At 37.3% G+C, this 27,618-nt stretch overlaps 1 protein-coding gene across 7 annotated transcripts in view; it reads right to left on the bottom strand.

The window, feature by feature from the left end:
* The window catches only part of ntng1a (netrin g1a), a 510,418-nt gene that overhangs the window by 103,757 nt on the left and 379,043 nt on the right, over positions 1-27,618 (bottom strand). For all 7 annotated transcript variants that reach the window (XM_039735641.1, XM_039735643.1, XM_039735648.1 and 4 more), the window contains exon 5: positions 11,684-11,710. In XM_039735641.1, the coding sequence (XP_039591575.1) occupies positions 11,684-11,710 (27 nt within the window). The remainder of the gene's footprint in view (positions 1-11,683; positions 11,711-27,618) is intronic.

Here is a 27,618-nt window from a genome sequence, read left to right as displayed (position 1 = left end):
GTTAATTAGTGTTCCCTAATTTTAATTATTTATTTTGTCTTTTTTCTCTTTCTTCATCATGTAAAGCACTTTGAGCTACATTGTTTGTATGAAAATGTGCTATAGATATAAATGTTGTTGTTGTTGTTTCCTAAATAACTAATTATAAGCTGATTAGGTAATATTTCGTATTAAAGTATTAATTCAAGATGAAGTCCCATAATGCGACTTCTAATCATTAAGTATGTCAGACTTGCCAGCTGGCTTTGCTTTTCCTGTCACCAGACCATGTCACTTTACACAACTTAAAATTGCTGAGCAGATCAAACTTAGCAAATGCTTGCCAATCATCCGGCACAGTCATGGTCGCCCCTTTCTGTGACAGCCAATAATGTGCTGCCTGAAGGAGCTCATTGCTGTATGAAGGGTTAACAAGTAGGGGTGAGTTCAGATGCAATCGTGGCAATTTTTTTCTTTCCTTTTTTTCCATTCTGTTATGGTATATAAAACATAAGATATCACTCACACAACCTTCTTTTGTTTGTGAGGTCCGAAATACCCGTGTTTCCTTACTCCTCGTTGCTGCATTTCTTGCATTGGTTGTCATCTCTCATGTCCATACAACTGTTTGATATTGTCGGGGTGAGTCATGGACTAGGCGACTGGCGGTCATGCTACCAAGCCACCAACTGCCTCTGATTTGCTAAGATTATGCGATTATATGCGAGAAGGCGATGACTGAAAATCTCTGCCATGATTGTTGTCTAATTTGAAACTGGCATTAACCCTACTCAAGTGATATTGAAGGTCAAAGGTCAGGGACTTAGTGCCAGTCTATCACATGGCATCCACACACAAACAATGCTGGCCAATTTAACACAACCTTCATGACTTAGGAAATGAGGGAGGAAAACTGGAGTACTTGCAGAATAATGGATTGAGGGGACAGGGCAAACATGCAGACCGTACACTTAGTGTGGCCTTCACATTGAGGACGCTTGATGAGGTAGCACTACTAAACACTCTACCGTTGTGCTACCCTTTTTCAAGGTTAGTTCAGTTGTGTTACTTGTAATCATCTTTATGTCATGCATAAGTACTAATCAAGGGTATCTTTATACCACCTTTTTTTACTTCTTCTTCTTATTATTATTATCTGGTATTTTGTGCCACTTTTGATGGTATACTATTTAAAAGCCCCCATTCCAGTTGTTAATTCAGTCATTGACATTTCTAGACTCCAGTGTGCTACACATGCACCCCTTGATCTTGGTGTTTCTGTCAATTATAATTTTTTTACAGATTTAATTTCCCTCTTGCCCTTACTAAAAATTCACAGGAGGATTTGATACATTTAGTTTCCATAAAAGTGGATGTAATCACTTTTAAATATTCTTACTGGATTGTTGTTTAGGGTGATTATATTCTCTGAAAGGAAAGAATGATTCCAATGAATTTTTACTTCAAATTATTTTGTTTATACTTTTTTGTAAATTTTATTTTTTGCCAGTTTTTTAACACATGAACAGTAAGCAGGTGACCATATGTTCAATTTGATTTCACAAATTCTTGACAAGTTTCCATTGTGGCTTTAAGCCTCTAAGATATTGGAATGGATGTTTTATCCCGCATAAATTACTGCATCTGGCATTTTTGTAAGAAGTTAAACATTTAATGAATGTATGTATGTTAATTATGGTTATAAAAGACACACTATTAAAAATGAGAAATCATAATTTATTCATCAAATATAATAAATAATAATAATAATAAGCATTGCTTTGTTACATACATATACTTTAGGATGGCACAATGGGTTGTCCAGCTGGCTTATTAACTCCAGTGGCTGTGCCCATATTATCCTTTTGAACAGATGGGTATTCTCCAGGTATCTTTTTTTTCTCTCAGATGTCAGTGATGTGCAGGTCTGATGGATTGCCATCTGTACACTGGCTTGGTTGGGAGAATGTGAATATACACTGGGATGCACTAATGGCACATCCAGGGCTGGGCTTGGTGCTGCTGGGATAGGCTATGGATCACTACGGCTCTATAGGTGACTAACTGTGTTAACAAAAATGCATGAATTGAAAAATACGTTAAGTAACATTTTGTGTCCATCTTGATATCAAGGTTACATATTAGCTGATCAGATCATAATTAACAAATCATAAAATAGTGAAATGGCATTAAGTCACAAACAGATGACTTCCAGTTTGTAGTGTCTGATAACAGAGGCGTGTAAAGCACCAGGCATACACATGAGCGTGGTGAGCGCCTTAAGGGGACCAATTTTAATGGTGCACAAGGAGAAGGAGGAAAGTGTAAGGCTGTCTTAACAGTTTCCACTTCCTTCCTAGGCTTGACCCACCTGATGAATAGTAACATCACATCAGTGCCACCTCCAGCAAGTCGGTAGTGATGAGCATTTTGATTCACTGATCTGGTTCATTCCAGCAACCCGATTAAGTAAATCAATGAATTTCATTTGTATTTTCGTAATACAAGATAATTCCAGGAGGTTGTCCCCCTTGAATAATTTGCAAATGAGTTATTTATCTTATATAGGCAATTATTTATATATATATATATATATATATATATATATATATATATATATATATACAGTATATAGGAATGCAAGGCAATATATAACAGATAAGGAGGGTAGAGCAGGTGGATGTTATTGATATAATTGGGGTTCAGAGGGTGTTGGTTTGGTTATAAAGTCTTATTTATTATTTGCATGCTCTTAGCACAGCTTAGCCTTTAGCTAAACAAATGAACTTGATGGACTGAATGGTATCCTCTCATTTGTCAAATGTTTTTTGTACTATATTACTTATATTTATTAAATACTATATTAAACATGCTGGTAATTTATATCATAGAGTGAAAATCCATCCATCCATTATTCAATCCGCTATATCCTAACTACAGGGCCACGGGGGTCTGCTGGACCCAATCACAGCCAACACAGGGCTCAAGGCAGAAAACAAACCCAGGGCAGGGCGCCAGCCCACCGCAGGGCACACACGCACATACTAGGGACAATTTAGGATCACCAGTGCATCTAACCTGCATGTCTTTGGACTGTGGGAGGGAACTGGAGTACCTGGAGGAAACCCACGCAGACACGGGGAGAACATGCAAACTCCACGCGGGGATGACCTGGGAAGTGAACCCGAGTCTTCTAACTGCGAGGCAGCAGCGCTACCCACTGCAGCACCGTGCTGCCCTAGAGTGAAAATGTATAATTAAAATAAGATACTAACTTCGAGAATCATAAGAGAATAAGTATTCTGCAACTCATTCTCGAGTAACCATTCAGTGATTTACTTTGCAAATCAAAAGAATGAGAATTATGATTCATTGTCGGGTAAAGATTCAGTTCACAAATCAAATGAATGAGAATCATGTGACTAATTGCATATTATTTCACAAATCAATTGAACGAGACCTTGTGCCAATTGACCTGTGCTCTGGTGATGATTTTCTTAATGGATCAAATGAGAATCATGGGAGTCGTTTGTGAATCAAATGACTGAGAATCATGTGACGCTTTTTCAGGTAACAATTCAGCTTAAACTCAATATAATGTGAATGTTAAATTCCCGGTTCATTCAATAAGCCATGAAAAGTGTGCTAAATTAAAGTTAAAAACAAATAAATGTTAGAAATTAGAATAATATGTTTATAAGGTTCAGGTTTATGTGACTAATTTGTTGAATATACAAAGGGGCATAAACGTATTAGTTTAATGTTATGTTTACATATTCTATTTAAAGCAATTCCAATACTGTAGTGTACAAAACATAACAATAAAAAAGTTCTAATATAAATGTGTTGCTACTGTGCTGTACTTGTATGATGAACTAGAGAATAATCAATGACAGAGTGATTTTGTTCACTGATAATGATTCAGTTCTAACTAGAAAGAATCAAAAGTGAAGTCGAGAATCATGAATGAGGTGGGCAGTACTTGCACATAGCCACCCTTCTTTCCAATAACAGTCATAAGCCTTTCCATTCATGGAGTCTGTCAGTTTCTTGATCTGTTGACGATCAGCTTTTGTGGAGCAGTGACTACAGCCTCCCAGACACTCTTCAGAGAGGTGTATTGTTTTTCTCCCCGTAAATCTAGCGTTTAAGAAGTGCCCACAAGTTCTCGATAGGGTTTAGGTCAGATGAGGAAGGGGCCATGTCATTATTCCTTCATCTTTAAGGCCTTTACTGGCTGGCCACGCAGTGAGAACTTCGATGCAAGTGATGGAGCATTGGCCTGCATAAAAATCATGGTCTTTTCCTGTATCACTGTTTGAAGAAAGTGTCTTGAAAAACTGGCAGTAGGTTTGGGAGTTGATTTTGAGTTCATCTTCAATGCAAAAGGTCCAACTAGCTCATCTTTAAAAATACCAGCTCATACCAGTACCCCACCTCCACGTTGGAGTGGAGCTCTGTGCCATTACTGATCCACAGGTCCATCCATCTGGTCCATCAAGAGTCACTCTCATCTCATCGGTCCATAAAACCTTTGAAAAAATCTGTCTTCAGATATTTCTTGGCCCAGTTTTGACGTTTCAACTTATGTTTCTTGTTCAGTGGTGGTTGGGTTTCAGCCCTCCTTACTTGGCCATGTCTTTGAGCACTGAACACCTTGTACTTCTGGGCACTCCAGGTAGGTTGCAGCTCTGGAATATGAAAGTACTGGAGGATAATGGGTTCCTGGTAGCTTCACGTTTGATTCTTCTCAAATCTTTGGCAGCTAATTTGCATCTTTTGTTCTCAACACGTTTCTTGCGACCCTGTTGACTATTTGCAACAAAATGTTTGATGGTTCTGTGATCACACACCAATATCTTAGCAATTCCAAAAGTGCTGCATCCCTCTGAAAGACTTTTTACAATTTTGACTTTTCAGAGTCAGTTAAATCTCTTTTTGGCCCATTTTGCCTGAGGAAAACTAGCTGCCTAATAATTCTGCACACCTTGATATAGGGTGTTGATCTCCTTAGGCCACACCCTCCCTCATTACACAAATACACATCACCTGGCGTGCTTAAATCCAATAAGCATTCAAGTTAATACAGCTTGGAGTTGGAATATACGCATTAAAAATGATGATATGGTCAAAATACTCACTTGCCTAATAATTTGCACACTGTATATATATATATATATATATATATATATATATATATATATATATATATATATATATATATATATATATATATAGGAATGCAAGGCAATATATAACAGATAAGGAGGGTAGAGCAGGTGGATGTTATTGATATAATTGGGGTTCAGAGGGTGTTGGTTATAAAGTCTTATTTATTATTTGCATGCTCTTAGCACAGCTTAGCCTTTAGCTAAACAAATGAACTTGATGGACTGAATGGTATCCTCTCATTTGTCAAATGTTTTTGTACTATATTACTTATATTTATTAAATATTATATTAAACATGCTGGTAATTTATATCATAGAGTGAAAATCCATCCATCCATTATTCAATCCGCTATATCCTAACTACAGGGCCACGGGGGTCTGCTGGACCCAATCACAGCCAACACAGGGCTCAAGGCAGAAAACAAATCCAGGGCAGGCGCCAGCCACACGCGAGACACACATGCACATACTAGGGACAATTTAGGATCACCAGTGCACCTAACATGCATGTCTTTGGACTGTGGGAGGAAACTGGAGTACCTAGAGGAAATCCACGTGGACACGGGAGAACATGCAAACTCCATGCGGGATGACCTGGGAAGTGAACCCGAGTCTTCTAACTGCGAGGCAGCAGCGCTACCCACTGCAGCACCGTGCTGCCCTAGAGTGAAAATGTATAATTAAAATAAGATACTAACTTCGAGAATCATAAGAGAATAAGTATTCTGCAACTCATTCTCGAGTAACCATTCAGTGATTTACTTTGCAAATCAAAAGAATGAGAATTATGATTCATTGTCGGGTAAAGATTCAGTTCACAAATCAAATGAATGAGAATCATGTGACTAATTGCATATTATTTCACAAATCAATTGAACGAGACCTTGTGCCAATTGACCTGTGCTCTGGTGATGATTTTCTTAATGGATCAAATGAGAATCATGGGAGTCGTTTGTGAATCAAATGACTGAGAATCATGTGACGCTTTTTCAGGTAACAATTCAGCTTAAACTCAATATAATGTGAATGTTAAATTCCCGGTTCATTCAATAAGCCATGAAAAGTGTGCTAAATTAAAGTTAAAAACAAATAAATGTTAGAAATTAGAATAATATGTTTATAAGGTTCAGGTTTATGTGACTAATTTGTTGAATATACAAAGGGGCATAAACGTATTAGTTTAATGTTATGTTTACATATTCTATTTAAAGCAATTCCAATACTGTAGTGTACAAAACATAACAATAAAAAAGTTCTAATATAAATGTGTTGCTACTGTGCTGTACTTGTATGATGAACTAGAGAATAATCAATGACAGAGTGATTTTGTTCACTGATAATGATTCAGTTCTAACTAGAAAGAATCAAAAGTGAAGTGAACGAGAATCATGAATGAGGTGGGCAGTACTTGCACATGTGCTTTAAACATCTAAATGAAAGAGGCTGATCACATCACGCATATGGTTTAGCATCCCCGTTGAGCTTTCCTGATATGGTTTGTTCATGCCAATTGACTGCCATGATTCATTGAAAAGAATTAATAATTTGTGAATTGCATGTCACTACATGCCAGGGTTATCTGACCAATCTGTGTGTACTTCTGTGTCTTGTCCAGTATTATTTGAGACACTGGTGTTTACTTATTACTTTCCCTCAACTATTAAATGGGATTTTTCTGGCTGGGGCCCCAACTCTTTTTATATCTCTTTCTGGACATAATATTTTACACTATATAAGCTACTATGTAAGGTGTGCATTTGATTAGGAGATGTTAAAATCTTGGAGGGCTGCATTAGTATGGCTAACACCTTATTATACTAACAGGTTTACTAGCTATGGCAGAGTTCTTTTTACTGTTCTCACTCTCAACTTGAGTATAAACCTGTACACAGATGTGTCAGGTCAATAGATATCAATGGGCTGAGCGTGAATGCTTGGGTCAAAAAAGAAATCCGATGACCAGATTTTTAACTTTGAGAGGGGGAATATCAAGTATCCTTAAATCAATAAACTGGACATTAACATGTAAATAGAAGGTCTGAATTTACTTTAAGAATTTGAAACCATTTTTTGGATTTATGTACTGTAGTCGTGCAAAAATATACAGAACAGAAATTTTCTTGTTAGCAACACTTCAGGAAGTGCTGATTGGTAGAATTATTTTCATATAATGCTTGAATCTCTTTCTTAAAGAATAGGATTTTCATTTGAGAAAAAAGATTGGTTTGAAATGACGAGCTCACATCCTGTGTTTTAGAGCAATAAATGCACTTCTGACTTGTGCGACACTTTGGTGACTTCTCTTCTAATCAATCATTCAGCTCTTGTAACCGTACACATGCTACTGCTCCAGGGAACACTGGCTGGAAAAGATAATGCCTCACTTTATTGCACTATTTATATTACAATGACCTTTTTCAACATTATGCTGGTGGACAAGTCCTAGCATTATTATTCAGATTTAGTAAAAGGAAAAAAAAAAAAATCAAACATATTTTTATAGCTTTTAATTTATTTTTGAAATCTCAAATTTAAAATTCCAATACTTAGATTTCACAACTCAGCGTGTATGCTTTTCCTATAATATAATAATAATAATAATAATAATCTAATTTAAATTTTACAGTAGGTGACTGGACAGATGGGAAGATGTGTGGTATTATCATATTATGTATAATTATTTCCATGTTAATAATTTTAAGGAGGACTGCTTTAGAGCAGAATGTCAGGATTGTTTTAAAATTGAATTCTTTCACTGCTTACCGTAAGAGCAAAGAGAAAACAGAAATGAATACTGGGCTGCAAGTGGACTTTAGGTGAAAAAGAGCAAAGCAAAGCATTGGCAGTTTGGTTTTTTACTTACTAACTGGGCCAGGATTATTAGGAATACCTGAAAGAAAAGAAAACAAAAAGTATAAGTATTGATTTTTAATAATTTGCAGTACTATATTAAAATTGTTAATTTAATTATGGTAAAATATATATATATAGATTTAACATAACATTTCAGAAGATTGACTAACTAATGAATAAACATTCATACACTTAAAAGTAACCCAAAAACTCTATAAACTTTAAACGTGCTTCCTGTTGAAATCAAACCCAGGTCTGGACCCTAACATCCAAGTCACTTAAACAAACATGCATTCTAACTAAACTTTATTAATTCTTTGTCTCAGTAAATGATGCTGTTTACAAAATGGGAAAACAGCAAAGTTCAGAAACAAAGGTGTCTCACACAACTATTTTAAATTATTGGGTTAGCTAGAATGTGAGTTTCGAGTATCTCATCCACATCATTCAATCATCAGTGATAAGTTAGCATACACAATATTACTCATCAAAAGTCAGTCAGGCATTTTCCAACCGGCTATATCCTAGCTACTGAGTCATGGGGGTCTACTGGAGCCAACACAGGCGCAAGGCAGGAACAAACCCTGGGCAGGGCACCAGCCCACCTCAGGACACACACACACCAAGCATGTCTGTGGGAGGAAACTCACGTAGACGACATGCAAACTCCACACAGGGAGGTCCCGGAAGTGAACCCAGGTCTCCTTACTGTGAGGCAGCAGCGCTTCCACTGTGCCACCCCTCATCGAAAGTGCAATTTATAATTATAAAGGACAAATGATTAAAATTTGAAATAAATAATACTAAATATAAAAATGTAAAATAAAATACAACACATAATAAAAATAGGCATTGTTTTGTTACATACATATACATTAGGATGGCTTATTAACTCCAGTGGCTGTGCCCATGTTGTCCTTTTGAACAGATGGATATTCTCCAGGCATCTTTTCCCCTCAGATATCAGTGATACGCATGTCTGATTGACTGCCATCTGTACACTGGCTTGGTTGGGAGAGTGTGTATATGTGAGCGTAAACTGGGATACGCTCATGGCACACCCAGTGCTGAGGCTGGGGCTGCTGGGATAGACTATGGATCACTATGACTCTATATGTGACTAGCTGGGATTAACAAAATGCATGAATTGATTAATACATCAAAAATAATGTGTGTCCATCTTGATATCTTAATAAAGGGTACATATTTGCTGATCAAATCAGAATTCAATAATGAATACTAGAAATGGTATAAAGTCACAAAAGATAACTTTCTATTTGTAGTGCTTGTATGCAAAGCACCAGGCATACACATGAGCGAGCGCCTTAAGGGGACCAATGTTAAGGGTACACGTGGGGAAGGGAGAGAGTTGCAGTCTGATCTTAAATGAAATCGAACATCTCTGGGAAGACATGAAAATAGGTGTCCACCAATGGTCTCTATTCTATGAGAAAGAACTTGAGTGGATCTGCAGTGAAGAATGGCAGAAAATCCACAAATCCAGATGTGTGAACTCAAGAAGACTCCAGGCTGGAATCGCTGACAAGGAGGCTTCATTTAAGTGCTGTGTAACGGGTCTAAACACTTGCGTTCATGTGATATTGAAGTTTTTTTATTTTTAATAAGTTTGAAGAAATTTCTCACGCCCTGTTTTCACTTTGTCCTTCTGGGTATTAAATGTTTCTTGACGCAAGGAAAAAAATGAATTTAAACTGTTTTAGTACAAGGCTGCAACATAGAAAATGTGAAAAAAATGAAGGTGTCTGACTACTTTCTGAAGAAACTGTATGGGCACAATATACCACTTGGGCCTGTGTGGGTACCTCAGAATGTTCATTTAATTAGATTTTTAAAATCTGCTTTTTTTCTTCAGTTGTCTCAATTTTTTATAACATTGTCTACATCATTGTTATAATCTGATGAGTAGACTGTAACTGGCTAGATGATTAAGTTTGTGGAAATGTATATATCTGACATTGTACAGTAAATGTTGATGTGTTTGCCCCAGAGAACTTCCTCAATGAAATAACGTTTGGAGGTTACAGAAGACGGAACAGACCAATGGTTTACACTGGTGACCACAGAGGAAGTTATTCTTGTAAAAGTGACACTTAATGTTTATCGGCCTTTTGGCCCTGAAATTAATTGCCAGTTTCTATGGCACATATTGTATCAAATATTTTTATAGGAGTTTTTTAATTATCTCAATAAAGTGTAATTCAGAGTAAGCCAATATTTATTTTATTTTGTCAGTATGTCACATACAGTGGTCCAGCACTTTGATTCTATAATGTGGTAAGGTGGAATCACTACTGGAGATAAAGTGGAAGCTAAAGAGAGGTAATTTGATAGTTTCTGGGTATTTTAAGTAATAAAACTACACACAGTAGGTTACCACAGATGACCAGCAAGCTCATTATCACAATCCTGAAATATATTTTGTTAACATAGGGGATTCTAGATAGACGAGATCCCATTTGATAATGGACCACAGTGCTGAGTTCAAAACATTTGCAAAGACAAGAGACATTTGTGCATTGCATCCCTGAATTTCCACAGTCAAAGGGAAATTACTGAAGTTACTGAAGAAAGCAAAACGTTGCTGAGTTTTAAAAATGGCTAACACCTTATTATACTAACAGGTTTACTAGCTATGGCAGAGTTCTTTTTACTGTTCTCACTCTCAACTTGAGTATAAACCTGTACACAGATGTGTCAGGTCAATAGATATCAATGGGCTGAGCGTGAATGCTTGGGTCAAAAAAGAAATCCGATGACCAGATTTTTAACTTTGAGAGGGGGAATATCAAGTATCCTTAAATCAATAAACTGGACATTAACATGTAAATAGAAGGTCTGAATTTACTTTAAGAATTTGAAACCATTTTTTGGATTTATGTACTGTAGTCGTGCAAAAATATACAGAACAGAAATTTTCTTGTTAGCAACACTTCAGGAAGTGCTGATTGGTAGAATTATTTTCATATAATGCTTGAATCTCTTTCTTAAAGAATAGGATTTTCATTTGAGAAAAAAGATTGGTTTGAAATGACGAGCTCACATCCTGTGTTTTAGAGCAATAAATGCACTTCTGACTTGTGCGACACTTTGGTGACTTCTCTTCTAATCAATCATTCAGCTCTTGTAACCGTACACATGCTACTGCTCCAGGGAACACTGGCTGGAAAAGATAATGCCTCACTTTATTGCACTATTTATATTACAATGACCTTTTTCAACATTATGCTGGTGGACAAGTCCTAGCATTATTATTCAGATTTAGTAAAAGGAAAAAAAAAAAAAAAATCAAACATATTTTTATAGCTTTTAATTTATTTTTGAAATCTCAAATTTAAAATTCCAATACTTAGATTTCACAACTCAGCGTGTATGCTTTTTCCTATAATAATAATAATAATAATAATCTAATTTAAATTTTACAGTAGGTGACTGGACAGATGGGAAGATGTGTGGTATTATCATATTATGTATAATTATTTCCATGTTAATAATTTTAAGGAGGACTGCTTTAGAGCAGAATGTCAGGATTGTTTTAAAATTGAATTCTTTCACTGCTTACCGTAAGAGCAAAGAGAAAACAGAAATGAATACTGGGCTGCAAGTGGACTTTAGGTGAAAAAGAGCAAAGCAAAGCATTGGCAGTTTGGTTTTTTACTTACTAACTGGGCCAGGATTATTAGGAATACCTGAAAGAAAAGAAAACAAAAAGTATAAGTATTAATTTTTAACAATTTGCAGTACTACATTAAAATCGTTAATTTAATTATGGTAAAAATATATAGAGAGATTTAACATAACATTTCAGAAGATTGACTAACTAATGAATAAACATTCATACACTTAAAAGTAACCCAAAAAACTCTTAAACTTTAAACGTGCTTCCTGTTGAAATCAAACCCAGGTCTGGACCCTAAGATCCAAGTCACTTAAACAAACATGCATTCTAACTAAACTTTATTAATTCTTTGTCTCAGTAAATGATGCTGTTTACAAAATGGGAAAACAGCAAAGTTCAGAAACAAAGGTGTCTCACACAACTATTTTAAATTATTGGGTTAGCTAGAATGTGAGTTTCGAGTATCTCATCCACATCATTCAATCATCAGTGATAAGTTAGCATACACAATATTACTCATCAAAAGTCAGTCAGGCATTTTCCAACCGGCTATATCCTAGCTACTGAGTCATGGGGGTCTACTGGAACCAACACAGGGCGCAAGGCAGGAACAGACCCTGGGCAGGGCACCAGCCCACCTCAGGACACACACACACACACACACCAAGCATGTCTGTGGGAGGAAAACCACGCAGACGACATGCAAAATCCACACAGGGAGGACCCTGGAAGTGAACCCAGGTCTCCTTACTGTGAGGCAGCAGCGCTTCCACTGTTCCACTGTGCCACCCCTCATCGAAAGTGCAATTTATAATTATAAAGGACAAATGATTACAAATTTGAAATAAATAATACTAAATATAAAAAATGTAAAATAAAATACAACACATAATAAAAAATAGGCATTGTTTTGTTACATACATATACATTAGGATGGCTTATTAACTCCAGTGGCTGTGCCCATGTTGTCCTTTTGAACAAATGGATATTCTCCAGGCATCTTTTCCCCCTCAGATATCAGTGATACGCATGTCTGATTGACTGCCATCTGTACACAGGCTTGGTTAAGAGAGTGTGTATATGTGAGCGTAAACTGGAATACGCTCATGGCACACCCAGTGCTGAGGCTGGGGCTGCTGGGATAGACTATGGATCACTATGACTCTATATGTGACTAGCTGGGATTGAATTGATTAATACATCAAAAAATAATGTGTGTCCATCATGATATCCTATTAAAGGGTATATATTCGCTGATCAAATCAGAATTCAATAATGAATACTAGAAATGGTATAAAGTCACCAAAAAGGTAACTTTCTATTTGTAGTGCTTGTATGCAAAGCAACAGGCATACACATGAGCGAGCGCCTTAAGGGGACCAATGTTAAGGGTACACGTGGGGAAGGGAGAGAGTTGCCTAAGCAGTCTGGTCTTAAATGAAATCGAACGTCTCTGGAAAGACATGAAAATAGGTGTCCACCAATGGTCTCTATTCTATGAGAAAGAACTTGAGTGGATCTACAGTGAAGAATGGCAGAAAATCCACAAATCCAGATGTGTGAACTCAAGAAGACTCCAGGCTGGAATCGCTGCCAAAGAGTCTTCATTTAAGTGCTGTGTAACGGGTCTAAACACTTGCGTTCATGTGATATTGAAGTTTTTTTATTTTTAATAAGTTTGAAGAAATTTCTCACGCCCTGTTTTCACTTTGTCCTTCTGGGTATTAAATGTTTCTTGACGCAAGGAAAAAAATGAATTTAAACTGTTTTAGTACAAGGCTGCAACATAGAAAAAGTGAAAAAAATGAAGGTGTCTGACTACTTTCTGAAGAAACTGTATGGGCACAATATACCACTTGGGCCTGTGTGGGTACCTCAGAATGTTCATTTAATTAGATTTTTAAAATCTGCTTTTTTTTCTTCAATTGTCTCAATTTTTTTTATAACATTGTCTACATCATTGTTATAATCTGATGAGTAGACTGTAACTGGCTAGATGATTAAGTTTGTGGAAATGTATATATCTGACATTGTACAGTAAATGTTGATGTGTTTGCCCCAGAGAACTCCCTCAATGAAATAACGTTTGGAGGTTACAGAAGACGGAACAGACCAATGGTTTACACTGGTGACCACTGAGGCAAGTTATTCTTGTAAAGGTGACACTTAATGTTTATCGGCCTTTTGGCCCTGAAATTAATTGCCAGTTTCTATGGCACATATTGTATCAAATATTTTTATCGGAGTTTTTTTTTTAATTCTCTCAATAAAGTGTAATTCAGAGTAAGCCAATATTTATTTTATTTTGTCAGTATGTCACATACAGTGGTCCAGCACTTTGATTCTATAATGTGGTAATGTGGAATCATTACTGGAGATAAAGTGGAAGCTAAAAGAGAGGTAATTTGATAGTTTCTGGGTATTTTAAGTAATAAAACTACACACAGTAGGTTACCACAGATGACCAGCAAGCTCATTATCACAGTCCTGAAATCTATTTTGTTAACACAGGGGATTCTAGATAGACGAGATCCCATTTGATAATGGACCACAGTGCTGAGTTCAAAACATTTGCAAAGACAAGAGACATTTGTGCATTCCATCCCTGAATTTCCACAGTCAAAGGGAAATTACTGAAGTTACTGAAGAAAGCAAAACGTTGCTCTCTCTGAGTATAGAAATTTACTTCTGGATGGAGTAAAATGATCTTCTGTACAGGTACTCATGAGCTTGACGAGTGAAAACCAAGCTACAACAACAGCTTAATTGTTGAAAACTACAAAAGCAACTGAAACAATGACATTCCAATGGTGTAAGAGCATTATCACTTTTACTGTATATGATGGAGAAAATGTAGGAGTCTAAGTACAGAAGAACTGGCAACAAGTACTCATAATAAGGGTCCATGAAAAACCCAGACCCATTGAGAGTCAAACATCTGATTGGAATACCAACCAAAGAAATCATCAACATCATCAAAATTTATGATATTACTTATCTTTATCTCTTTGCCCCCAGCACCATTTCACCATTTCACTTTTCAGCACAATGCTGCTAACAAAGAGACACAAGTCAAATTTCTTGATTCATGTTTGCCAGTTCTTTAACAAGTTTAATTCCAAGCACAAGCTGTTTGGTGGCTCAGACTGTTCCATTTCATTTATCCCACTACTAACACCATTTATTTGGCTTGTTTTTCTAGCTAGCACGAAACACTTTTTAATAACTCACAGGGACAGCAAGTTACCATATGCTACAAAATCTTTACTTCCTCTATTATCTTCACACATCTCATTCCCTGTATTCATGGGTCTGCTCCCGAAGCAGGAGCACCCTCAATTTGTGCAGCGTTACTTTAACCATACATCACAATAGGAACTCCATCCGCAGGAGAACTTTAAAGTTACCCTTTAAGCAATAAAAGTCATAGCTACTGGTTTTGAGATGCAGAATAGGTGAATTACTTATCAATAGCACCTGATGACTCCGACTCTTTCGATACACTAACACAATGTCTTACTGGTATTTCTGAATGGATGAATAATAATTTTCTCAAACTAAATAAAGAAAACTGAAATTTTAGTAATTGGCAATAATGGATTCAGTGAGGTTATCAGAAATAAACTTGATGCACTAGGATTAAAAGTTAAGACGGAAGTAAAAAATTTAGGGGTAACCGTGGACTGTAATCTGAATTTTAAATCGCATATTCATCAGACCACTAGGACAGCATTTTCTCACTTAAGAAACATAGCTAAAGTTAGACCTCTTATATCATTGAAAGATGCGGAGAAATTAATTCACGCTTTTGTTCTCAGTAGACTAGATTACTGTAACGCACTCCTCTCAGGACTACCCAAAAAAGACATAAATCATTTGCAACGAGTGCAGAATGCAGCTGCTAGAATCCTAACTGGGAAAAGAAAATCTGAACACATTTCTCCAGTTTTGATGTCACTACACTGGTTGCCTGTGTCATTCAGGATTGACTTTAAAATACTGCTTATGGTTTATAAAGCCTTAAATAATCTGCTCCATCTTATATATCGGAATGCCTGACACGTTATATTCCAAATCGTAACCTTAGATCTTCAAATGAGTGTCTCCTTATAATTCCAAAAGCTAAACTTAAAAGAAGTGGTGAGGCGGCCTTCTGCTGTTATGCACCTAAAATCTGGAATAGCCTGCCAATAGGAATTCGCCAGGCTAATACAGTAGAGCACTTTAAAACACTGCTGAAAACACATTACTTTAACATGGCCTTTTTATAACTTCACTTTAACTTAATACTGATACTCTGTATGTTCAATTCTTCATAATAACTATTCACAGTGGCTCCAAAATCCATACTGACCCCTACTCTCTCTTCTGTTTCTTTTCCGGTTTCTTTGTGGTGGCGGCCTGCGCCACCTCCACCTACTCAAAGCATCATGATGCACCAACATTGATGGACTGAAAGCCAGAAGTCTACGTGACCATCATCATCAGGTCCTTCCATGAAAACCCTAAATACAAAGAGGACTGTTTGACTTATGTTAGGTAGATTGCCCAGAGGGGACTGGGCGGTCTCGTGGTCTGGAACCCCTACAGATTTTATTTTTTCTCCAGCCTTTGGAGTTTTTTTGTTTTTTCTGTCCACCATGGCCATCGGACGTTACTCTTATTCTATGTTAATTAATGTTGACTTATGTTTATCTTTTATTGTGTCTTCTATTTTTCTATTCATTTTGTAAAGCACTTTGAGCTACATTTTTTTGTATGAATATGTGCTATATAAATAAATGTTGATTGATTGATTGAATTAGATTAGTGGATACTATGACACTTGGTCAAGCCATTAACTCAGACCAGTACATTATTAAAAATATTGCTGAACGACTCCTTCAGCATGACAGTACATGACCACATATAATATAGCACAGGTTAGTGAATCTGAATTCAGAGGATGCTGGATTGAAATACACACGGATTCATGCACCTGAATTAAAGAGAGCAATTACAATGTTCCATCTTTTGCACTATTTATAGGCCCTGATCTTTGTAAACATTCAACACAAAATAATATATAGAAGAAAATGATGAACACAAAAACATTATGTACTGTGCATAAAAATGTATAAATATATGAACATTTCAATTTTACATTTAAATGTGTTTCTTAATACCTCTAAATATTAATATATAGAGAAGTGCTTTAATTCATTGTATATAAAAAGAAGTCGTTATACATTTCCCAAGCAGCAGTTTTCCTGTCTGTGTCATGGAGCTATCATAAAGCTTAGTTCTTGGCAGAAAAGAATTCTCAGTGGCTTTCTTTTCCACCTGAAGGGCACTCACTAACATCATCAAAGAAGGAAGGGCCTCCCACATTGTGCAATCGATATTGAGAGAATAAGCCCATTTCTCTTTCCTGATACTGTGCTGACAGGCATAGTTAAAGCCCTAATTTATGACCTTTTGGGGGAGAGAAAATAAAAAATCAGTGCAAAATACAAGGGACAGCTAAAATGTCACACTCACGTGTAGCTTTCTTAAAAAAAAAAAAAATAATAATAATAATAAATCTGTTTCAGCAGATGATTGAATTGCCACACCATGTGCACAAATCTGAACTGCTCCATGCAGAATCATGCGTCTACACCACACTTCAGTCCTCCGGACAGATTTGCAATTTTATTTTACGTAATACACGTTTGATTTATTTTTTTGTCTTTAGCTTCTCTTGTTTCAAACACATGAAGAGGAAAGTCATTACTATATAACATGACACCTTGATGTTTTTAAAAGTAACTAATTACTTTTTACTGCTCAGTCAGGCTTATAGCATATGGCCTGCAATTTCACAGATATCTCTATATCCATAAAGCAAAATCCCTGCCACTTTGTTTCTTTATGTACAGTTTTGGGTTTCAATCCACAGAATAGAAATTTGACACACAGGTTCTTCTCACCATAATGAGTCTGGTATTTCTGCAGCTCTGAGCCTCCAACCTGGAGTTGACTTAATGGACAGTTGCCTTTATCTGAGTCTGATAACGTCTCACAACCCTAATCTTAACCATAGTGTAACTAGATGAAGCTTTGGAAGTTTGCAGCTAGACTCTATTGACACCCATTGCAGTCAACTGCACCTACCTGGAGCTCCAAGGTGGAGGTTCTAGGGTGCAGCAATGTATACTTGAAGATTTCCAGCAGATAACTTTTATCCATTGCCCCTCCAAGTGGTGGTGGGATGAGGCTCATGGTGGAATAGAATGGCAAGAAATACTTCACACCATGATTTATTGACAGAGAAACAGCACCATGCAGGGTGTGATTGTGGTGTTGGGGCTGATGTGCTAAATAATGTTACCTGAGACAAACCACATTTTTGTTGCCCGCATCATTAATTAGACATGAGACGATACACTCAATCAGGGGTGTATGTACTATCAAGTCATTCTTTGTGTTCAGTCAGGGGCCTGTGATTGCAAGTGGAATTTGACCAAAAATCTTGATTAAACGATCGAGTGTCTGAACACAGAAATCACCAAGGATGAAACTCGATGAATTGTTCAAATCACCAAGGGGACCCAACCTCATCCTCCCCTACTGAAAGAAACGATCGAGTCTCTGTCTGCCAAAAGCAAGAGGGGGAAATTCTACACTTCATTAAACAATGTGTCTGCACGCTGAATTGTTAAAAGTATGATCAACTGTCTGTTAGGAGCTCTTTTCATTAAGACCCCCAGGGGCCTATGGGGGTCTTAATCTAGGCTTACACTTGATCCAAATATAATACATATTGTAATACAGGCTTCACAATACAGTGTTCCCACAATAGAGTGTACCTTGCTAACTGCAAACAAAATCATAAATAAATAAATACATTATATATTATTTGAGAGTGTATAATGAAACATGTTAGCTTTAAAGCAATAAAACACACAAACTATTGGAGCAGTCAGCAGACCGAAACATTTATAAATCCTGGTCGGACCAAGTACCTACTGAATGAGTGCAGGCAGAGAGCACTTAGAGACCAAGAACTAGCCACTTGATTGAGAGCAATCTCTCTAGAAGCACTCCTGTTTGTTCTGCAGCTTTCTAGAAAGTGCTGTCCAGGGTCTCATCACTCAATAACAGTGCTGTTAAAACTAGAGCACCCCAAAGACCGAGAGGTCGGCCGTTTCAAGTGGCAGGAGGTGACAGCCTGTGAGTGGAGGACTTCAAGTGGGTGACAGGAGCTGAATGGAGGAGCTGAATTGCTGTTTGTTGCAGAGCGAATGAAGAGGCAGAAGTCGGGAAGAGGGAAAGAGCATCGCGAATAAGTGGGCACAAGTTGGTAGGTTTAAAAATCGCTTGCAAAGGGACAACACAAGGTGAGGCACAACTTGTCTTGGTGTTAAACAACATATTTGTGGTTTTGGTGGGCATTCTCCGTGGTTCCTAACAGAGAGGAAACTTGCATAGTCACACCAGGACTTGGCTATCTGCCTGTTTTGCACTGTGATATTAAATAATAAATACGGCAGTCTGTCTGAGGGCCAAATCTTGCACATCCTAAGAGGTGTCTGCCCCGGTGTGCCTGTCTGTTCTGTCACTGTGCTTGTCGTGGCATTCATTATAAACAATAAAAAAGTATAAATTCTTCACTGCAGTCAAACAGTCCTGCAAAATGCACCTACGCATTTTTAAATAAAGAGGATATTTAAAATAGATTGCACAATTAACACCTCAATAACATTCCAGAAATTACCAAAAATTTTTGAAAATTTAATAATCTAATTAAATAATCTAATTTAAACAGATATATCTGAAAATCTAAAAAATAAATGACCTGCGATTAGAAATGTGCACACAATTTGCTTCTGGGAAGTTTTGCAGTGTAGCGAAAGTTAAGGGTGTACATTATACACAAGTTTAGACTTTTAGAATTGTGTATGTGTATGTCCATTAACAAGTTCAATTTATATTGATCAAGATTGGCATTCCTGTTGTCGGTAATTTCCAGTAGAATGTTATGAAGTTCTTCAAAAGGGATTTTTCCTGTTATACTTAGAGAACGCAATGAGACACACTTTTTACAGTTATGAAAAAACTAGCTAAGAATCACTTCTCAACATCTATGTGTCATCAATCAATATTACAATAATAAAACATTTCTCTGTTTTTAAAGGTAGTATACAAATAATGAAAATATATATGTTCCTCTTAAAGTACATGATTAACTTTCATTTTTGGTATTGTTATCTTGTAATGTTAAAAAATGGAACCTCTTTTCTTACTAAAATGCCACTTGAAGGGATTACCTCGCCATGCACTTCACGTGATGGGCATGGGTAGTGTGATGTTTATCATATTTTCTTTTTAACAAAGCAAATCTAGGTTCAGTTCTTGTCCATTATAATGAACCTTTTCTTGAATCAGGTTATTTTTCTCATTTTTCCAAGCCACTCTCGATGAAACTCTCCTGTCTCCAGAATTAAGGACTGCAGGTCGGGGTTCCTTGTGCCAGTATATTGTATACAAAGAGGTTTTTCGAAACTAACAAATAGTTAATATACTAAATGCAACAAGGTTCATGTTAATAAAGTTTGGTAATACTCATTTGTAATTACTTTTGACCTTTCCATTTTCTCACCCAGGCAATACTGGGTAAGCAAGTTAGTGATTTAATAAATGAAGTCATTTTTACTTTCTCGTATACGAAGTATAATGAAAGTATTGTAATCATCCAAAAATTCAATGTTGAGATTTTGGTGAATCTCGACGTTTTAGACCTCTGAAATTATGTCTGGGTATCTGTGTGTGTGTGTGTGTGTATGTAAACATGATAACTTTAGTGAGCTTTCACTTAGCTCAACCAAATTTTGCATTCAAGTATTAGGTACAAAACGTAGATTTGTATTAACTTTTGGGCTATTACCATTAACTGGAAGTGGTACTTTACCTTTTATGCATTTGCTCAACTTTACTTTTATAATAATTGTTCAATATATTATTAATTTGATTTGATTTGTTGTTGATGGTTCTTTAATGTACATAATATAAAAATATTATCATTGTCTTGCAATTTATTCCTCAAATATTCATCCCCATACCTGAGTATACAAGAAAGTCTAAGGAAGACCACTCCTGATTTTTCATTAGAAAGTTTAAAATGTTACAGTTACACAACTTCATTCAGTCAAATACATTTAGGGGTTTAAAACAGGCAAATGCTATTTTATTATTGTAATTACATTCATGTTTAATACACATATATAATATGTAATTTATTTATTTACTTCCACTGCATTGTACGTGTCTGTGAAGAACAGAAAAATGTCCGACATCCATCGAAATTCACTTTTCTGCTGCTGGTGGTTTTCTTCATTAAAACCTTAAATGAAAAGAAGCAGGATTTGCAGCAGTTTCAGCGCAGAGGGATTCTTGTCTTTTGTTATCAGCACCACCTTCCCACCCCCAATGCCCCAAGAGATGTGCTGGCAAACTCTTGATCTGCTGGTGACCTAGCACTCCTTGCTGGCACACTGCAGGTCTGCGCTGACGACCTCTCCCCCTCTCTCTGTAGTAGAGTGTGCTGAGGCTAAAAATAGCAGAAACACCCCAAAAGAGATGAGAAACGGTACACGGAGCGCCTGTGCTCTGCTGTGTGCTGGAAACAGGCCATCCCTAAGATGATTTACCTTAAGTCTTAAAAATGAAAAAAGGCGCACAAATTTCTTTTTTTCCCCCCTGCATGCTTGAATCTTTTAAGCTAACAATATCTAAGAAAGCATCAGACAGCAAGGAAACACAAGTTTGATTTGTAAATAGATTCAGCTGCCGTGGATTTTCTAAGGTTGGCTAACTGCATCTCTAATTTTGTGCATTATTCTCTCATTCAAGCATTTTCAAAATGGAGAAGTAGGGGAGCCGACTAAAAACCTGAGTAGAATTTTAACTTTGCTTATTGGCATGGCAGGCAAAAATCACCATCTTAAAGGTATCTTCAATGTCACTCAAACAACCCGTGTGCTATGAAGCATTGTAGCGCAAGTGACATTTGTACCTCACCCCTCTACCCCAACGTCCTCCCACTCAAAAATAGAGTGTTGTACATTTCTGTAATGCCTTAGGATCTCTGCTGAAATGACTGCCTCATTTGATGTGTTTGCATGCTGAGTGGTTTCCAAAAGGGGAAAGTGTACCCACACTCTCTTTCCAGGCCACATTAGGTGACCTTCATTATGCAATACTTAACCAGTGCTCAAAATGCTAGTCTTCCTGGGTCTGATGCCACAAGCTTCACACGCCTGGATGTCATATTTTCTTTAATTCTTCTCTGCAGATCCTCTCAAGCTCTCTCAGATTTTGTAGAGACCATCAGTAGACAGCTACTGTATTTTCATGTCTCTCCAGAAATGTTTAATTGGGTTCAGGTCCGGTCTCTGGCTGGGCAATTCAAGGACATTTCTCGAGTTGACCCATGTCACTCCTGTGTAGTATTTTCTTTGTGATTCCTGTTGGAAGGTTAACTTTTAGCCCAATCTGGGGTCCAGGGCACTCTCCCTAAAACCCTGCCACAACATGATGCTGCCAACAACTGGAATGGTATTTGCTCAGGTGATGATTGGTGCCTGGCTTCCTCTAGTCGTGATACTAACCTTGATTTCATCAAATCAGTCTGAGAGTTCTTTAGGTGTTTTATTTCTAAACTCCAAGTGGGCTTTCATGTGTTGTCTGTCAACTCTGACATAAACCTCAGATTAATAGAGTGTTTCAATGGTGGTTGACCATCTAGAAGTTTCTTCCATCTTCACATAGGTTTTCTGGAGCTCAGCCACAGTGACCATCAAGCTCTTGGTCACCTCTCTTACCATGGTCCTTCTCCCTGGATTGCTCAGTTTGGTTGGGCAACCAGATGTAAGAAGAGTTGTGGCTGTCCAGACTTCTTCCAGTTAAGAATGGTGGCTTTGCTATTGGGAAACTTAAAGCTGGTATTATGTTTTGTAGCCTCCCCAGATCAGAGCCTTGACACACTCCTATCTCTAAATCTACAAATCTACACCTCCCAATGCCGCAAAAAAGCAATGAGTATTTCATAGGATTCATCACATCCCGGCCATTGCCTCTTCCAGCTTTTGCCATCAGGCAAGAGACACAAAACAATGAAAACCAGGGCAAACCGCCTTAAAAACAGCTTTTATCCAAAAGCAATCATGGCCCTGAACTCTAAATTGAAACTGCTCCATATCATTCTCCCAAAGTGCAATATAGACCTTATGTCAACCAGTGCAAGTTGTATATATAACAACTGCAATTTGTATATTTTGTAAAGTACTTTTATTACTATTCAGTTTGTTATTATTTTCTCTGGTCTTGACTTTTTAACTCTTATTCCTCACACTGAGTCGACTGCACCTTCAATTTCGTTGTTCCTTTGTAAAAGTGACAATGACAGGAAAGATCCATCTATGTATCATCTATCTAAAGCTGTAAATGCAATTCCTTCGACCTCATGGCTTGGATTTTGCTCTGATACACATTGTCATCTGTGAGACCTTCTATAGACAGGTGTATGTATATATTTTGTAATCATGTCTAGTCAATTGAACTGAACACAGGCAGATTCCAAAAAGGGTGTAGAAACAATTTAAGGATGATCAATAAAATGGGATGCACCTAAGCCAAATTTCAAGTGTCATATGCTCTAATATTTTTGTCAATGAGGTATTTCAGTTTTTATTTTTAACAGTTTTGCAGAAACTCTTAACATCATTTTTTTGCTTTGTCATTCTGAGGGATTTAATGTTGCTTGATTAGGGAAAAAATGAATTTAGCACAACTCTGTAATATAGCCAAGACTTTCAGAATGAAAGACCTGTGTGTGTGTATGGAGCAGTCTGCTCTGCTCACTCTCAAACCACAGCAACTAGATGGCACATGTATACACTTTTACATTTTTTCAGTGTTTGCTGCACACAGGTCTTTCACCATGCAGCAACAATGCTGTGCTTATGACGCAAATGAAGAGACACAACATCAAAACGAAACAATCACCACGGCTCAACAACGTGCAAATGAAACACCTCAGCAACAGAGGGCAAGACTTGAACTTTTCACTAAAAACATTGTCTATCTGGAGGTATTTTCTTGAGACAAAGATTAATAGGACTGATTTGACAGCCATACAGCAAAGATATGGACTCACCAGTATCTTCTTACGAAAGTCAGTGGGGCAGCAAACACAAGGTGGGTCCATGTCTTCTGCACTGGATAATTCTAAAGAGTTTGCAAATATAGTCAAACTTCTAGGGCATCTTAAGGTTGTTTTTTGTCCCGAAGACCACACGCAGCTAACATATATATATACAGTATGTATATGTGTGTGTGTGTGTGTGTACAAGTATATATATTGTGGCCTATAGGAGGTGTTACCAAGCCCCAAAACCCTAGACACAACTACACCCAGACAGCCTGGGTTCAAATTAAGGTATTTTTTGTCTTCTTTCCCAATCACAACAATCCTTCCTTCTCTTCTTTTACTCCTCCCAACTCTGACTTCCTGAGCTCAGTGCTCAGCTTCTACTGTATATAATCAGTTGCATCCTGGAAGCACTTACGAGTCAGGCAGGACTACAGTGTTCCTTGGGTTGTCACACTCCAAGAGCTCACCATGAAGGATCTCACAGAACCTCACAGAGCAGGCCCATGGGGCCACAATTCCCATAATGCCCATGCGGCATAATGCCATCCTATATATACAGTGGGACACATTGCCCAGACAAAGCACCCATAGCAGGCAGTTACCCACTGTCCATCCCAGGTGTTGCTCAGTGGCTGTTAGGATACCAGCCTCACTGCAGCCTCTGAAATGTCCTTCCACATCTGAGTCCTGACACAAAAAGGAGGTATTGTCATTCCCTCCCTTACCTTCAATTATCAAAGCCTCCTGGCCAGGTAAGGGAGTGGGGTCCACACCATCTCGGATGGCGTTTGGTCAATCACAATATATATCATTTATATCCAAAAAAAAGATCAGGATTCAACAAACACACACATCTGGCAAGGAGTGTACTGTTTGTATGTCGACTGTAAGACATCATCATTCATTATTTGTCTAAAAGAGGTGAGGAAGCTTTCACTTAGCATGGAATAAGGAAGCTTACACTTACCATGGAATAAATAATTTAATTTCTATTGCATTTAGCACTTCATTTACTAATTGCAATTTTGCACAGTGGCTTCATTTCTTTCCTATTACAATTAGCCTCTTTAATGGCTGCCTATTGCACAGGAGTTTGCATATTGTTCTAATACACTGACTTTGCTAGGGTCACATATTATTCTAACCCATCACATTTTACAGTAATTTCTAATTGCTTTTTTATTTGGATTCTCTCCTTGACAGCAATAACATTTTTTTCATGCCATTGTGCTTATTTGTCTGTTTGTTGCTGAAAGTCAACCTAGCGTTTAGAGCCAACCTAGCTAAATAACACTGTATGGCGCTGTTTAGTCTAAAAGTCAAAGAGCTATTTCAATAAGATAAAGGAACTTAAGGTAATGAATGGAAATCTGGAGCTCTATTGAAAATGACATTTCCCTCTCATATTACTTGACTTGAAGGGCTATTTTCATTTCAGATTCCTAGAGCATTAGTGACACATTCCACACTTTATCTATTTGTGCTGATGCATTAGCAGTTTAATTCTGAAAAACACCTAAAAAATGAAAGATCAAAAGAGCCAGGAGGATTAAGTTCAACGCTAATCTCATAGTGTGCAAATAAAGCATCATTTAAATGATTATATTTTTATTTACCACTTTTGTTTAACTCAGATTTCCTACAAAGACTGATTCCAGGCAGTAATGGAAATGTATTACATTTCAGATGTTTACAAAGCTGCGTCTGGTCAGGGATACTAGCGGTCTACAGAGATGCAAGCAGTTGGGGAGCACATTTTGCTTGTGGACATGTTATGCATGAAGTTCTGGGGCCGAGCAGTAAGTCAGCAGAGAAGCAGACACAGAGGATGAGCTGTGTCAGCTTCAAGAGTGAGCTTTAACTAGGGCTCTGAGGCTTCAGTACAGGTATCGCTGGATCCCGGAAAAACACTACAGCACTTTTAAATAGCAGTCCTCTACTCAGATTTGCACATGTCATAGTGTTTGGATTCTGTCTCTGTTTTCTGTGATTGAAGGAGTCTATCATTTGCAATTGCCCTTGAAGCTGAACATTATCTCCATTTTCAATGTTGCGTACTCCTTCAAAAATATTAAAGCTTACTTTATGCAGCACTGATGAAATGTGAAATATGTACTTAATAAATAATAAATATATGTCTCATCTATCTGAATTGGAAAGCCTCACAGATTGAAATATTAGCAAACTTACACTTAAGCCCGTAAGTATTTGGACTGTGACACAGTTTTCATAATTTTGCACCATCACAATGAATTTGAAATGAAGCAATCAAGATGTGATTGAAGGGTAGACTTGCGTTTTTAATTTAAGGAGTTTATCAAAAATATTATATGAGTCATTTAGAAAAGACAGACATTTTTATACATGGTCCCCCCATAAGCTCAAAAGTATTTGGACAAACAAACATAATCATGATTATAACGATCATTTACAATACTTGGTTGAAAAGCATTTGCGGTCAATGACTGCCTGAAGTCTTAACCCATGGCCATCTCCAAGTGTTGGGTTTCCTTCAGGTGCTACTTGTTCGTTGGACTTTCTGCCTTCAGTTTTGTCTGCAGCAAGTGAAATGCGTGTCCAGTTGGGTGCAGGTCAGTTGATTGACTTGGCCACTGAAGAATATTCCACTGCGTTATCTTAAAAAGCACTTGGTTTGCTTTCGCAGTATGTTTTGGCTCATTGACCATCTGTACTGTGAAGTGTCAGTTTTGCAGCATTTGTCTGAATCTGAGCAAACAATATAGCCCTGTACACTTCAGAAATCATCCTGGCAGCAGTTATGTCATCAATTAACACCACTGATCCACTTCCATTGGCAGTCACATGTGCCCATACCATCACACTACCTCCACCATGTTTCACAGATGATTCAGTGATTCTTTCTCCTCTCCATACTCTTCTCTTTCGAACACTCTGGTATATATAGGTCTGAATTTCCATTGTCCAAAGAAAATTATTCCAAAACTGGACTGTTTTTTAAAAAAATATTTTCCAGCAAAGTCTAATCTGTCCTTCCTATTCTTGAGGTTTACCAGTGTAAACATTCTGTCTTTACTTTCATGAAGTTTTCTCTTGATTATAGACTTTAACAATGATAGGCCTACCTCCCAGGGTGTGTTCTTGGTTTGGCTAAATGTCATAAATTGTTTTTTCTTCACCAAGGATAGAATTCTGCGACCATCCAGCATAGTTGTCTTCCATAATTGTCTGGGCCTTCTGGTGTTACTGACCTCACTAGTGCATTCCTCCTCTTTAAGAATGTACCAAATGGATGATTTGACCACTTCTGATGTTTCTGTTGTCTCTCACATAGGTTTTGCTTGTTTTCTCTGCCAAATGATGGCCTGTTTTCATTTGCATGGACATCTCTTTGGCCCTCATATTGAGAGTTCACAGTGACAGTTTCCAAATGCAAATTCCACACTTGGAATCAACTCCACACCTTCTACCTACTTAATAGTTAATGAAATAATGAGGGAACTGCTCTCACCTGGGTATGGAACAACTTTTCAGTCAATTGTCCAAATACTTTTGTGCTCCAGAAAATGGGGGACCATGCATAAAAATGGCTGTCATTCCTAAATGGCTCATACAATATTTTTGTTAAACCCTTTGAATTAATGCTGAAAGCCTACACTTCAAACACGTAATTATTTCTTCATTTCAAATCCATTGCGGTTTTGTATAGAGCCAAAATTATGAAAATCATATCACTGTCCAAATACTTATGAACCTAACTGTATGTATATATCAGAATGACAAATACAACAGTAAGAAGCACTACTGGCATCATTTCTAGTATT

Source organism: Polypterus senegalus, chromosome 14 (genome assembly GCF_016835505.1).
Source record: "Polypterus senegalus isolate Bchr_013 chromosome 14, ASM1683550v1, whole genome shotgun sequence".
Taxonomy (NCBI): domain Eukaryota; kingdom Metazoa; phylum Chordata; class Cladistia; order Polypteriformes; family Polypteridae; genus Polypterus; species Polypterus senegalus.
The sequence above is the reverse complement of the archived record's forward strand: the minus strand, read 5'-3'. Positions and strand labels throughout refer to the sequence as shown.